We start from the raw sequence: 16,025 nt of genomic DNA, 5'->3' as shown, positions 1-16,025 counted from the left end.
CTCTTGGAGAGTCATCAATTATTCACCAGAGGAGAATGAAGAAGCAATGAGGGCTAACCTCGATCTCGTCGACGAGCTAAGAGAGATTGCATCCATCAGACAGCAAATGTACAAGAGTCGCATGGCGAAAGTTTATAACTCCAAAGTCCGCCCTCGCTCTTTCCAAGTAGGAGATTTAGTTCTCCGCAAAGCCGAAGCCTCACGCCCAATCGGTAAACTCGACCCGAAGTGGGAAGGACCATATAAAATCACACAAGTGATTAACAATGGAGCATATCGTCTCGAGAACCTCGACGGACACCCTATACCCAGAACCTGGAATATAGGGAATCTCAAAAGGTTCTACGCTTGAGGTATACATCCATCTTAAATCAAATTTGTTTAAGTTTGCATCTACATCTTCCTCATACAAAAGTCGCCTTGCAGGCTTCACAACCTTCCACGTCTCTCTTCATGCAAAAATGTCTCTAAAAGCTCGAGAAGGGACTCCATAACGAGGTGTGTAAACATCCCTCCCAAACTGGGGGGCTAGTGATATTATCTACATCAACCTTCCATAACACGTCTCATCATCTTCTTACAGATTAAGAGCCAATTACGAGAGGATGCTTACCGACCACCATTCACCCAAAGAGAGAAGATACTCTGTACTATCTCACTAAGGGTAACACCACTTTTACTAAGTCATATCACAAGCACATTAGTGGGTCTCTATACTAAACAATAACGCCATCTCCTTTGACAGGCAGGGTCGCGCAGCAATCCACCGCAACTCATGAGTTGTTCTCATATCTCGGAATGCGAGGAACAGAAAAAGTCCCAATATTGAGTACGTGATCCTAAATACGCATCACTCCAACTTATGAAACTATTAAGTCTTCAATACAAGTACTTGAATTTTTTTTTACCCCGATACTTTTCAGGCAAAGAGACACCAAAAGACAGTAGACATACTACCCTACACCAAGCACAGATGAGCAAAGGATCATAAACCAAAGGAGCATAAACCCCAGCTATTGCTCGATCTTCGATCATAGCTCGACAGATATCACTCTTCTGAAAGCGACGTTCCCCTTCTAACATAACCGATTCCTTATAAGCTGCTCCAGCCGAAGAAGCCAAAAACCTCTTCCCCGTAAACTTCTCGGCATCATACTTCTCCTTCAGCTCGTCATAGCACCGATCTAATTTCATCAGTTCAATTTTACTCGCCTCGGTCTCGCTCCTACTAATCTCCAATTCATCGGTCCTCTGAATGAGCAGAGTCTCGGCCACCTCTAGTTTGGTTTCCGCAGCCTCCAATTGAGCCTTTAGCTCTTTCTCCCTTGCCTCCCAACCAGCACGCTCCTCATCATGGGTCTTTTCGACTTGCTCCTCCTGCTCCACTAGATACCTCCACGTAGCTATAAGCTATATCAAAATTCAAACAGAAAACACGTAATCTAAGCCGGGGGTTGATCCGGCGGAAACCCCTCCGACGCTCAAGTCAGACGTGAAGATAGTTGGTAATTGTAGAGAGAATTCCTCAAGAAGAATTGATTGAATAATAATAACGTACCTTTACTAAATGAATTTAAGTTGTATTTATACTTTATTGATTGGGCCGAGATCAATTTATCGGACCCCACTTTCTTTGGGTGTGATTGGGCCTTCGAGTAAATAGCTATTAAGTTGGGCCTGTGGCCCAGTAAACATGAGTCTATTGGGCTGGGCCAATAGGCATATCATCATTATGGAGACTTATAATCTAAAACGAAAACATATTAAATTAAACAAATATTTACCCGACACATGTCTCCGCCAGCCAACGAAAGCATATGAGCACGACCTTTACCCGACATCCGACTTCGGTCATACTCCCCAACGAAACCCTCAGTCTTCTTCAGCGCGATAGTATGATCGGTCGTATCCCAAAAAGAATCCTTCCCCTCTCGGTTCACCCCATACGTGAACAAGCATTTGCCTGCACCCCCTGGAGGCACATGAGAAACCTCAGGATCCACTCGAGGCCGTTTCGGTGCAGGCACATACTCGATCTCAACCATCTCATCCTTCCCATTATTAACCAATCGATCCAGCTCATCCCCCTCAACATTATGATCACGATCATCTCCGCTTGCATGCGAAGCCTCCACGCGGGTCACTTCGCGCGATTTGCTACTACTTGATTTCGCTTGCTTCAAAGGATCCCTCTTCGCTTGCTTTTTCGCACCTCCAGTAGCTTTCTTCCGAAGAGCCGCAAAATCAATACACCCATCTAAAAAAAAAAAAAAAAAAAAAATCATTCGCTCACGGATAAAATAGAATAGCAGAGACAACACAAAATAAGGCACAAATGCATAAAACATGTAGACTACACGCAACGGTGTAGGCACCTGACCCTTTGGAATAAGACAACTCGGATCGAACTCCAAAGCACACAACCCCGACTCCTTAATACGTTTCTTCATATTCTTCATTATCTTAAAAGATTCGCATACCGGATTCCAAACAAGGGGAACATCGGACGTCGGAGCCCTTACATAAAAAAATAAAGTACTCCATTTATCCCACTTCAAGTTAATGCTCTTCAAAAATTTTAAAGGAACCCGAGGATGTGGGCAGAAGAAGGGTAAATCGCTTGAACGATGTAGAGTAAACAAGGCCTTGAACATCTCAACACTAATCGGTAATCCTACTTCGATCATTCTTTGTCGAAAAGCTTCGAACGTGAGAATCACGTTCGGAGTTAATTGACTATATCCTACCCGAAATTCCTCACATACCTTCAAAAGAGTGGAGTGAGGCACAATCTGCGAGGAACATGTCAAATATGCGACGTATTGGGTGTGAAACCCTACGGGGGGTGCATACAATCGTTCACCTTTTTTAGGTAAGAGCATCTCAATATTCCTCGGAGCCCCAACTAGCTGACGAAGAACACCGAATTGAGATTCGGTTAACGAAGTATCATAATCCACCAAACCCAAATTAAGTGGTTTTATTTTCTTCCCTCTATTTTTATCTATAATGACATCTTCTCGTGGAATATCATCACCATCTCCCACATCTCCATCCGGAATTACGTCACTCTCGGATCCCTCAGATCCCTCGAACTCATTAGAAGAACCCGACTTAAGCGATTCTTCACTATCACTCCCAAAATCCACAAATTGAGACCGGATACGTCTTCTACTAGTACCAACATCATCACCAATATTAGGAATACCAACATTTGAGGCCAAAAAATCATCCGGAGAAGAAACGGGGGGACACCCCTCGAAAACGGCCGAAAACAGCCCTCCCACGCGCCCGCACGCGCCCCCCAACGCGCCCCCACGCGCGGGCGCGTCTGAAACCACCCCTCCCGCGCGTCGCGCGGGTACCCCCCGCGCGATGCACCCCGCCCTACCCCCTACCCCCTTCCTCCTCTCTTTCTCTCTCCAGCCTACCCCCACCCTTACCAACCTCACCTACCCTCTCCACCTCTCTCTCTCTCTCCTCCCTACCCCTACCAACCCCACCACCACCCACCCCACCCACCTTTAACCTTCTCTCTCCTCCACCCCCACGTGAACAATCTCCAACAACCCCACCTACCCCCTTTCCTCTCTCCTTCTCTCTCTCTTCTCTCTCCATCCCACTCCGGGCTCCGTGCCCGACTTCACCCACACACACCGATCGCGCGGCTCCACTTCGCGCGGAGCCAAGCCGCGCGGCTCCTCCAACAACCTCGAGCTGCGCGGCTTCTTCTACTGGTTCCGCAGCAATTTCTCCGGATAACCCTAATTGCGTGCAATCGGAACGCGCGGTTTCTTTCTCCGGTGCAAGTTTTTTACCGGAACTCGACCCAATCACCTTCCCTATGGTTCCAAATGTCATCTCGGTCTCTACAATCGACTTTCGCAGGATAATTTTCAACTGTTTCGCCTTCACCACTTGGGACATATAATTATTTTATCGGTTGATCTCCTCAGCCAGAGAATATATTCTTTTCTACAACGAAGTATATGGAGCAACATAAAAGAGATAGATATATAAAAGAATAAATTTGATTACTCACCCATATTTATTCGACGTGGTTCTTGATACCCTCCTCTACTGATTTCACAAGGACTTACCTACTACTAAGCAAATTTTTATATTTGTGCACTTTAAATATAAATCCGCTCACGACTCCGGGCCACACAGTAATAATAATAAATTATTATTATTATCCCTCCGTCAACGACACAAACACGATGAGCGAAATATTCTACTCTCGACACGATCCGGCACTTCACCCCAATTCACTCCCACATCGACTCGAGAGTGGGGGGCTTAATGATATGCCTATTGGCCCAGCCCAATAGACTCATGTTTACTGGGCCACAGGCCCAACTTAATAGCTATTTACTCGAAGGCCCAATCACACCCAAAGAAAGTGGGGTCCGATAAATTGATCTCGGCCCAATCAATAAAGTATAAATACAACTTAAATTCATTTAGTAAAGGTACGTTATTATTATTCAATCAATTCTTCTTGAGGAATTCTCTCTACAATTACCAACTATCTTCACGTCTGACTTGAGCGTCGGAGGGGTTTCCGCCGGATCAACCCCCGGCTTAGATTACGTGTTTTATGTTCGCATGATCCTAGAGCAAATTAAAGTTCTCAGGACTATCTAGCTCGTGAGCACGTGACCTACTTTGCTCTCCCAGCTTCAACACATTAGGTGATTTATTTTTTACATCATCAGTTAGGTTTTTCCTCATTTTTGCACAGGAATGATGTCAAAAATTTTATTTGGATTTTGTGGAAACCGGAGATTGATGTTCAGTGTTTGAATATTTTGCGCAAGCTATCACGGTGTCTATAGCAATCCCGCAAAATCCCCTTTTTACGGCGATTTTTTTATATGCGAGTTGCTCCCATTGAACTAGAAAGGACCTTTGGGCTCATCTTGATGACTTGAATGGTACTATGGGCACGCCGTGGCTAGTGGGTGGCGATTTTAATACAATCTTGGATGTCTCGGTGAAAAAAGGGGGTCTAGCAGATGTTTCCCGCATGCATGATTTCCAGGACTTTGTTATGCAAGCCGGGCTTTTGAATGCAGGTTTTATTGGTAACCCATTTACGTGGAGCAATAATCGATCGGGTCTTACTAGGATACGGAAGAGATTGGACAGAGTGTTAATCAATTCTGATTTTCAATTGTTATTTCCATCTCTGCAGGTGCTTCATCTAGAGAAAACAATGTCCGACCATGCGCCGCTTAGTGTTCGTTTTGAACAGGGCCAGCAAATGGCTGGGAAAGGGTTTACGTTTCAATGTATGTGGGTTGACCACCCTAGTTTTCAAGCTGTGGTTTCTCATGCATGGTCCATTTCAGTTCACGGTTCCCCTTTTTATGTATTTCAACAGAAGCTTACGTTCGTTCCGAAAGCTCTCCAACATTGGAATTGGGAGGTGTTCGGAGACATTACTAATAATATTCGGTGTCGCCAAGCTTGCGTTGAATCTCTTGAAAACGAATTGCAACAAGGCTGGAGCGAATCAATTTCGGAAAATATTACTTTGGCTAAAAACAGCTAGTTCAGTACGAAGACTGGGAGTTGGAGCTGTTTAGTTCAAAGGCACGTATGGCTTGGAACAAATCCGGAGATCGTAATACTGCCCTCTTTCACGCGACCATCAAAGATCACTGAAAGAGAGCTCTTATCCAAGTCATTGTGGTGATGGCTCCACATCGACTCGCAGATAATTTCTTCTCCAATCTATTCAAGGCATCAGAGTATGATCTGGACGAGAATCTATTTCTTGGGGTTCAACCTTTAGTGTCCGATGAAGTGAATGAAGCCTTTTGCCGTCTCCCAGATCTGGAAGAACTTCTTGAGGCGGCCAAAGGGTTGAACCCGAATAGCTCACCTGGCAGAGATGGTTTTACCGGGCATTTCTATGTCGCCTGTTGGGATATTATTAAAGTGAAACTGTTGAATTTTATAATAGACTTTTTTCGAGGGGGTCACATTCTTAAAGAGATGAATTTAACCACTTTGGTTTTAATTCTTAAGATTGAGAATGCTCGGACCGTTGGTGATTATAAGCTAATAAGTCTCGGTAATTTTTCTGGAAAACTCTTATCTAAAATCATTGCTACTAGATTGGGGAAAATTCTACCGTTTGTAATCTCAGAGGAGCAAGCAGGGTTTGTCAAAGGTCGTAATATTATGTCGCACATAGTCATGTCTCAAGAATTAAGCGTGATATTAATCGAAAGTGTAAGGGAGGCAATGTTATTTTTAAATTGGACATGGCAAAAGCATATGATCGACTAAAGTGGTGCTTTCTTCTTCGGGCAATGCGTGCTTTTGACTTCTCTCATGTAGTCTGTGATTTAATTTACAGAAATATATGCAATATATGGTACTCCTTTCCCATTAATAGGGAAATGGTCGGCAATTTCAAATCTTCGCGTGGGGTTCGTCAAGGGGATCCGCTCTTGCCTCTCTTATTTATTCTCACCCAACAGATATTAACGTTCAACGTTAATAGAAAAATTGATTCGAAAGAAACATCACAGTACAAGGTTGGCCATAATGAACTCTCGGTTTCACACCTACTGTATGTGGATGACATCCTCATATTTACAAATGAGGGCGCCACTCTGTACATCGGCTAATGGAGATTTTTCATTCGTATGAAAGGTCCTCGGGGCAGCTCGTTAATGTGACTAAAAGCCATCTTTACGTGGGTAAATGAGTAGAAGTAGAGAGTAGCAATATTGAGCAAGTTACGGGGATCCGTCGGAAAACCCTCCCTCTCAAGTATCTTGGGGTTCCCATTATGGTAGAACTAAGGTGTAATTTTTTGAATATCTTGTCACTCAGATTCGAGGTAAACTTCAAGGTTGGAAAGGGAAGTTTCTTTCTTTTGCAGGTAAAATGATGTTACTCAACGCGGTGTTGAGTAGCATTCCGATTTACTCGTTGGCTTGTTCGAATGTGCCTATATCGGTTATTAACACGGCTTGAGCAATCAATTGCTGCCTTTTTATGGAGTTCTGGCGGTGAATCGAGGACTCACTGGGTGAAATGAAAAACTATTTGTACTCCGGTTGAAGAGGGGGGTTTGGGTATTCGGCCCCTTAATCAGGTGATGTGGTGTTTGCATGTGAAGCTTTTGTGGCAAGTTATGCAAAGAAAGTCTTTGTGGGCGATGTTCGCTAATGCCAAGTATTGCAATCAACGTCGGACATTACCGGACAACCGACCTCTCCTTTATGGAGGTCGATATATAGTCATAGTGAGTCACTTGCCGAGTGTACTAATGTGGGTTCAGGAGATATAATATTTTGGGCGGATAATTGGGTAGGTAAAGTGTTTGTCAGGCCTCTTCCAAATGACCACACTTTATCTGTTGCAACCGCCATGCAACATCTTTCGGAATGTCTAACACTAATTCCTCCTTCCCTGCATGAGTCGGTAAGGAAAGTTACGTTGGAGCCTGATCAGCCGGATCGGTTGATATTCACTCTTACGCAATATGGGGATTTCTCGACTAAAGAGTATTGGAGACATATAAGGGTTTTGGGGCGACGAGAGGCGTGGACAGATCGCATATGGCACCAGCTCTTGCCACACAAGACGGGCCGATTCATGTGAAAATTGATGCATCATGCTCTCCCCGTTGATCAACAAATTATCTCTAGAGGAATTTCGATGGTACCCAGATGTGTTTGCTGTAAAAATCCTCAACAAGAAGACGTCCAGCATCTCTTTTTCCAATCGGAAGTGGCGGGGCAATTATGGCAGCACTTTAGCCCGCTATTTCATCTCCCATCACAGTGTGTGTCGTCGAAGCATGCTCTTACTGTTTGAGTCCCCAAACCACAAATACAAACGCAGTACACAATGGTTAGAACATTTACCGTGTATCATATTCTTTGTGAGCTGTTGGTGGCTCGATGCAAAGTAATTTATAATGGGGGAGTGATGCATAGAGAAAATATTATTCGTCGAGTGTTTTCTCACATTCATCACCTGGTCATCAATCATGTTCCTCGACAGCCGTCTACGAGGCTTCAAAGTCTCCAACTCCAAGCCATTGGAGTCCGTTTAGTGCAGCTTAGCTATAAGCGTGGAAAATGGTTCCAATGGGAGCGGCCCAAGGGTGGTGCTTTTAAACTTAATACTGTTGGTTCTTCCACGGCGAAGGAATGTACGGGCGGTGGGATTGTTAGGGATTCAGAAGGAGGTGTAGTCGCTAGTTTCTCAAAATATTTTGGGGTTGGCACCAATAACTTTGCGGAATTCTCGACGGTGGTTCATGGTCTTAGATTGTGCAAGCTTTTGGTCTCTCACAAATTACAGTGGAAAGTGATTCCTTACTGGTCGTCAATGCAATTCGGACCAAGAACATTGCATGGGAGCTTGAGTATATTTTTCGACAATGCGTGAAGGAGATGGAGCCTTCCTTCTCATTCCAGCACGTCGTGAGGCAAAAAACACGGTCGCGGATTGATTGGCTAATTGGGCGTATTCTCATAAGTCAAATCAAGAATATTTCTCTGAAATGAGTTTACCGAGGGAGGACCGGGCTGCATATATAGGTGATAAGTTGGGTGTTTTCAATTTTCGTCCATAACTTTCTTCTACAATTGGTTTGGAAGTGGAGTTTGGCGGATATTGTATCTCTATCTCTTAGGGTGCAATCCACAATTTTCGATTCTAGAGTTGGGGTTAATATGCAATTTCAGGAGTTCGCTTTGGGAGTTTGCTGAATGAGTAAGCGGAGTTACATGTTTACCTCCATCAAGGAGCACTTTTGCGATTTTAAAATTTCTAGCTTTAGAGTATGTCATTTTTACCTCGCTTTGGGGCTTACTCGTAATAGCTTCAATAGAGTAGCTTCTGATTTTTTTATTACCATTGTCGGGGCACTCTGCTTCCTTGTGTAGACCCACAAAATTAAAAAAAAAAAAAAAAAGCTATTAAAAAAAATTAGCAACAGTAAGTCGTCTCTCTCTCTCTCTTTCTCTCTCTCTCTCCACCATATAGATGTAGTTTAGTGGAATTTTTATATTTTAGCTTTTCCATTGTATTGGCTACATTTATTTTTTTTTATTATTATTTTTTATTATCATTTATTTACATGTATTTATTTTGATTTATTTTTTGTTATTATTCCTCCGTGCAATGAACGGGTCAAAGTATTAGTTAGACTAATGCATAATTAATTTTTCCCTCTCGTGTAATATCCACCTAAAAATTTAATTGTAGATTAAGTGTCACTACCAATTATATTGAACAGTGATGTTTTATTGCAGACTTTAAACGTCGGTTAAATAACACTATGTCACTATTCACTTCAGATCTCATCAAACATTTATTTTAGGGGTTTTTGTGATAAAGTCACCAACCAAGCGTGTTTATTATTCTAGGTTTAGGGGCTATATCTCTTTCACCAATAAGCTCACCCCTTTAATATTTATTATAAATAAAGGAAACACTCATGTATATCCCAATATTACCCTCAACCATTTATACTCAATTCTTAATTGTAACCCCAATTTAATCAATTTTGTCCACAAAAATCAAATTTTGACCACAAAAATTCAATTTTGACTTTTTTTTTTAGCATACTTTAATATGCTCCAATTTCATCATTTAACTTAATTTAATCTCAATTTGACCCCAAATTTCACAAATTATTCAATTTTGACCCAAAACTTTTTTTTTTCAAAAAAAAAATTTTTGCCGCCGGATTCCGGCGTTGACCGCCGGTCTACGCCGTTGACTTTTTTTTTTTTGCTTTTTTCGTTTCCTTTCTTCCGGATTTTTTCGCCGGTCTCCGGCATTGACTTTCTTTAGTGTTTTTTTAAGTTTTTTTTTTTTTTTGGTTTGTCTTTTTTTTTTTTACGTCCGACGCTAAACGTTGACCGTAATTGTGCTGTCACTGACAGTAAATTAACGTAATTATACTGTCAATGACAATAAATTAACGTAATTGTACTGCCATTGACAATACATTTATATAATTGTGCTGCCGTTGACAGTAAATTAATGTAATATTATTTTTTATTTTTTGTTGTTTTTTTTTTATTTTGTTTGATTTGTTGACAAGTCAACGTTATTATATTACTGTAGTTGACAGTAAAATAACTGTAAACACAATAATATTACTGTCAACAACATCAATATTATTATTTTTTTGGGTTTTTTGTTTTGTTTAAGTTATTCACGGAGTAACGTAATAATATTACTGTATATTATTGTAATATTACTGTAAACACAATAATATTACTGTGGTTGACGGTAATATTACTGTTGTTATAGTAATATTGTTGTCAACCACATCAATATTATTATTTTGTTTGGATTTTTTGTTTGTTTGTGTTATTCATGGAGTAATGTAATAATATTACTGTCTATTATTGTAATATTACTGTTGTTATAGTAATATTACTGTCACTCACAGTAATATTAATTCTTTTGGTTTTTTATTATGTTTACATTTGTTGAACGGTCAACATAGTAATATTACTCTATTACACAATAATAATGAGTTTTGTTATGTTAATATTACTGTGCTAGAGATTAATATAGCAATATTATTGTGTTAAACTGTAGTTTAGTTTAATTTTACTGTGTTTAACAGTAATATAGTTAATATTACTGTCAATCACAGTAATATTGTTGTTTAAACGAAAAAAAAAGGTTACAGAAAGATAGAAAAAATTGAAAAGTCAACGCCGGAATCCGGCGGGAAAAAAAAAGTTTTTGAAAAAAAAAAATTTGAAAAAAAAAAGTTTTGGGTCAAAATTTAATAATTTGTGAAATTTGGGGTCAAATTGAGGTTAAATAAAGTTAAGGATGAAATTGGAGCATATTAAAGTATGAGGGGTTATTTTAGTTCTTTACAAAAATCTGGACCATGTGTGGACTTAATATTGGTAAATAAGTTTTTTGTCTTGATCTCTTTATAAATAAGTACCCATTGATGGGCTTATTTGTAAAGACCCCTTTATTTTACCACTGAATAATACATAGTGAATTATTAGTCAATTATGCATGTCGTTAGCAACAAAGCACTAACTTTAATGACACATAGAATAAGTAAACTTCAAAAATTATCCCGGTATAATCTCCAAATAGCAAAAATCTCCATGTAATTAATAAACTAGTAAAAACCGTCTTGTGAAATTTAGTCAAATGCAGAAACCCCCTTCTGGTTGACTTTCGTGTGGCTCACTCGCAGGATGCGCGACTGGTAGTTGATTTTTAGACGTGAAATGACGAAATTGACCCTCAAAATTGAAACTAGGGTTAAAATTGGTTAATTTGTGAAATTTGGCTAAATTGGAGTGTAAATCATGAAATTGAAGTTGAATTGGATTTCAATGAATTTAGGGTAATTTTGGTATATATAAAAGGATTTTCCTTATTTGCAAATAAATTTGAATGAGCTGGATTTATTTGGAAGACAAAAAAGTTAGATATCCCTCTTTTAATTAAGTGCACATTGTCATGGGCCTTTTTGAGATTAAGCCAAAAAAATATAAGAATTTATTAATTGTAAAACCCCGGAGCTATTTGCGTCTTTTATATCAAGTTAACATTCAAATAAACATAGACTAAGTGTGCTATATAAATAATTTCATAGGAGTTTTTTGCTAGTTTATTTATCATAGAGTCTTTTTTGCTATTTGAAGATTAGACAGAGGTACTTTTTGTCGTTTACTCTCCCATAAAATCCTAAGCTTTGACTGTATGATTATATGATTTATACTCCAAGTGTCTTACTAATTAATTCTGTCTGATTATATGATTTTCCAAAGACATGTCACATGTGCTTTCCTTAAAAAAAAAAAAAAGTCAGCACATTGGTATATGGATTAGGTGGGGGAGATTCTGATTTATTAAACATATCAAAGGATCATAGTGTATTTTAATCTCAAATTAAATAACATAACATGTAGTTTGTTCAGAAAAAGACAAAATAATCAAAAAAATAAATATGAATATGATGCAAAGATGAAAATTGTAATGAATAGAGTGGTATGGTAGCATTAGTATTAGTGTTTCTTTTGTGGTTTTTTTTTTGGGGAGAGGTATAGTTACATTCTCAGTTTCCGAAGAATGGATTTGCTCGAGAATCCGGAACTCTGTCATACGTTGCGGCGTCTGAACTCGAAAATATTCAAGAAATTCTATACTTTCATGTGGAACGGAAGCCATGTATCCGCCGTCGTTCGCTACTTGCAGCGATCGCGTTCGTCTGGCGACATCTCCATCAAGCTGCTAGAGAGCCTCGAGGCTTCAAGAAACACCTCTCGTTTTCCCGGGATGGTCCTCTCTTTCACCGAAAATCTCGGGGGTTTCTTCAGAGTTCCAGAAGTGGTGGACTTGTGTGCCGATTGCAGTAATTACAGGCCTAACGAACTTCTCGCCAGCTTTCTCGACTTTCTCCTCGATAGAGTGGAGGAAATAGTGAAGTGCCATTCAGATTTGACCGATCCACTCGAGGACGAAATCGGTATTATGCAGGAACAGCTTACGTTTCTCGCCGCCATTCTAGGCGATACGCCCTTTACCTGCACCGAGATCGAGAGAACCAACAACAATGTCTTGAAACAAGTGATGGATGTGGCCAACGACGCGGCAAGGTTCTTGCATCTGTACTTCTTCACGAACGAATCGCATCTGAGCAGGGTCGATCTTTCGCTTGCTGAACTGCTCAAGATGTTTCAGCGCGTGGAAGCGAAGATCAAAGAGCATTGTTCCCTCGGAGTTCCACTCTTGCCGAGTTCTACGGCTCCGACCGCTGACGTGGATTCTCTTTTCGTAGTGAATTCTCTAGTCAATGGCCTGAAAGAACTACTCATGAGTCGGGATGGTGGTCCGATTGCTGATGCGTGCAACGGAATAGTGACGACTCTGCTCGAGGAGCTAATGCTCGTGAGTTCATTGCTTGAAGTTTTCAAGGAGGAGCAGCAGCCGCCGCCTTACGTGGAGCCTGTATTGTGGATTATAGACTCGGCATATGAAGCTGAATACCTAATCAACACATTTGTCGTAGGAGATATTCCTGTATGGTATCTCACCCTCAGGCTCCCTCATGTTATCCAGAAGATTAAGCTGATCGGGTTCGGACTCGAAGAAATCAAGGAGAATTGCAACAATGTCAAATATCTTATCGACTCGTTCAGGGTTGGAGATGTTCCCGTGTGGTATCTCAAACCTAGGCTTTCGAACGTTATCGATAATATTAAGGAAGAGATCAAGGTCAACGCATCCGTCGATGATGGCATTGTCGTGGGAATCGAGGACGAGGCAACGGTAATTGTTGATCAACTTACGGGAGGAGTGAGACAGCTAATGGTTATATCCATCTCCGGGATGCCTGGAATTGGTAAGACGACTCTCGCGAAGAAACTGTACGACGGACCAGCTGCGCTGTACCGATTCGATCGCCGTGCCTGGATTGTTGTCTCCGAGAAGTATCAGAGGAGACGTCTGCTGGCCGATATCCTGCAGTCGATATGTGACCTTGACCGCGATAGAATGTCGAGCATGGATGCCGAGAGTTTAGGCGTAGAGATACACAAAACCTTAAAGTGGAGGAGATACCTTATCGTGATGGATGATGTATGGGCCTCGGCTGTGTTGGATGACGTGGGAAGGTATCTCCCGGACGATGGAAACGAAAGCAGAATACTAATCACCAGCCGGCTTAAAGACGTGGCGCCACCGGGTAGTACCGTTCGCACTCTCCCTTTTCTGTCGCACGAGCAGTGCTGGGATTTACTCAAGCGGAAATTGTTCCGGGGCGGAGATCCTCCTCCGCAAGATTTAGTAGACGTCGGGAAGAAAATCGCAGCGCTTTGCCAAGGACTACCGCTCGCGGTCGTTGTGATAGCTGCGGTTCTTGCAAACATGGGGAACCGCAAGGGGTTGTGGGATGAGGTTGCGGGAAATCTGAGTTTTAAAATTTCTACAGACTCTAGTATGTGTATGAAGATACTGGAACTTAGCTACGAGCACTTGCCAGCTCATTTGAAACCGTGCTTTCTTTATTTCGGAGCGTTCCCGGAAGATAGAGAAATTCCTGTCGGCAAGTTGACGTCGCTCTGGATAGCGGAAGGATTTGTACTCGAACAAGGTCAGAAGAACGCGCGGGATGTAGCGGAAGGATATCTGACGGACCTAGTCGACCGCAGCCTTGTACTAATAGCCAAAAGTCGATCGGGTGGAGGAGTCAGAGCTTGTAGTATTCACGATCTTCTGCGCGAATTGTGCTTGAGAAAAGCTAAACAAGAGAACTTTATGAACGTAATCAAAGAGTAAGCTATCTCTGCTCCTTCTGTTTATTTACTTTTTTTTTTTTCGTTTTTGTAATGCTAATGCTGCTGCCTGCTGCTGTGATGATTTCTACAGTCGATTTTCAGTGTACGAGAGGAACCATCGCGTGTGTATCCCACCTGAATCCATCGATGTTGAATCGAGACCTTTCGGCCTGCACATCCGCTCTTGGCTGGGCCACTGGCCAGGTATCTCGTTCATTTATTCGAGAATGAAACTTCTACGGGTCTTGGATTTGTCAGCGAAAAATGATCCGATCAATGTAAGTGGTATCGAGCAGCTGGTTCACTTGAGGTACTTGGCAGTTAGAGTTACCGAAGACCACATACCACCATCGATAGGCCGCCTTGAGAACCTTGAATTTCTTCTTCTCTACGGTCCCGGAAGTGTCGAGATTACGGAGGATTTCCTAAATTTGGTGAAATTGAGACATCTGCACATTGCAGAGCACGCCACATTCGGCGAATCTTGCCATAGACGAGCGGCACTTGTGGAGAAGAGCTTTCGAATGGATAGCCTCGAAAGCGTTTCCGATATTTGGATTATTCATGAAGACGACGAGAAAGTATTGAGATGCTTCTTACCCCGTGTTCGCAGACTCAAGTGCGCAACCAAGCCGTTATGGGACTCGTCGGAGAAGTGCCATCGTTATGTCGCGTTGGATGATTGCCTTACGATGCTTGAATCGCTTAACATATCTTACTTAGGCGGTGAGTACTTGAAGTTGCCGGACACTCTTAATCTCCCATCCAGCCTAAAGAAACTGACTCTGCATGACTTCAAATTGTCTCGGGACGAGATGTCGATGATAGGAAGACTGCCGAAGCTCGAGGCTCTAAAGCTGCTCTACACCGTGTTTGATGGAAAAGAATGGAAGACCAACGACGACGAGTTCCGGGAGCTCAAATTCTTGAAACTCGATGCTCTGAAGATCCGCAGATGGAACACATCTGACGATCATTTTCCAAGGCTTCAACGACTCGTTATGCACAAGTGCTGGAAACTAAAGAAGTTTCCTAGTAGCTTGGGGGATATTCCGACGTTGCAGGTCGTTGACATACATTCGTGCAGCAAATCTGTCGCAAATTCGGCATTGGATGTTCAGAGGGAACAACTGGAATATGGAAATGATGAGCTTAAGATCATCATTTCGGGCTCTTTATGGTAAACATAGCAGCAGCAGCAGCAGCAACAGCAGCGTGTGTTTGGTTTACATGCAATGCAAGTTAAAAGCTTGAACCACTAGTTAATGCTTAAGGCTGCATGCAAACTGAACAAAGTTTCCTTTTAGCTTTTTTGTATGAATCATTGACTTTTTTATACTTTATATCTATCGATCTAAAGCTGATAAATGGATAATCATTCTACAAAAAGCATAGCAGTAGTAAAATATATATTCTGCTTTTACAACTATTCAATCAAGTGAATTCAAGATAGGAGAGAGAGAGAGAGAGAGAGAGAGAGAGAGAGAGAGAGAGAGAGAGAGAGAGAGAGAGAGAGAGAGAGAGAGAGAGAGAGAGAGAGAGAGAAAATCATTCAATCAAAAATCCAAAATATGTTGCCACGTATGTATGTTTTCAACAAACAAAAAAAACCCAAAACAGGGGAGGGGGGCCACATGAAAATTTTGAACCCAAGTGGCAAGTATGTAATATGTATGTTTTCAACCTAAGTGGCACGTGTGTGATATGTACGTGTGT

General features: G+C 41.6%; 2 protein-coding genes across 2 annotated transcripts; both read left to right on the top strand.

Annotated features, from left to right (window-relative positions):
* The first annotated feature begins 4,942 nt into the window (after positions 1-4,942).
* LOC148766252 (uncharacterized) lies at positions 4,943-5,557 on the top strand. Its single transcript, XM_088827202.1, has one exon. The coding sequence runs from the start codon at positions 4,943-4,945 to the stop codon at positions 5,555-5,557; it is 615 nt and encodes a 204-aa protein (XP_088683328.1).
* Positions 5,558-11,901: 6,344 nt separating this feature from the next.
* LOC105964871 (putative late blight resistance protein homolog R1A-3) lies at positions 11,902-15,698 on the top strand. Its single transcript, XM_012989383.2, has 2 exons — positions 11,902-14,306; positions 14,401-15,698. Exons 1-2 carry the CDS (start codon positions 12,103-12,105, stop codon positions 15,491-15,493), a joined length of 3,297 nt encoding a protein of 1,098 aa, XP_012844837.2. The 5' UTR covers positions 11,902-12,102; the 3' UTR covers positions 15,494-15,698.
* The last annotated feature ends 327 nt before the right edge of the window (positions 15,699-16,025 follow it).

The sequence above is a fragment of the Erythranthe guttata genome, chromosome 12 (assembly GCF_056151865.1).
Source record: "Erythranthe guttata isolate IM_541 chromosome 12, IM_541, whole genome shotgun sequence".
NCBI classification, from domain to species: Eukaryota; Viridiplantae; Streptophyta; class Magnoliopsida; order Lamiales; family Phrymaceae; genus Erythranthe; species Erythranthe guttata.
This window is presented reverse-complemented; position numbering and strand designations above follow the sequence as displayed.

Bases quoted from the DNA above. Each gene is read 5' to 3' on its own strand.
- LOC148766252 (XM_088827202.1), top strand. From the start codon at position 4,943: ATGGGCACGCCGTGGCTAGTGGGTGGCGATTTTAATACAATCTTGGAT.
- LOC105964871 (XM_012989383.2), top strand. From the start codon at position 12,103: ATGGATTTGCTCGAGAATCCGGAACTCTGTCATACGTTGCGGCGTCTG. The intron at 14,307-14,400 runs GTAAGCTATCTC...TGATTTCTACAG, and splicing joins TTTATGAACGTAATCAAAGA to TCGATTTTCAGTGTACGAGA.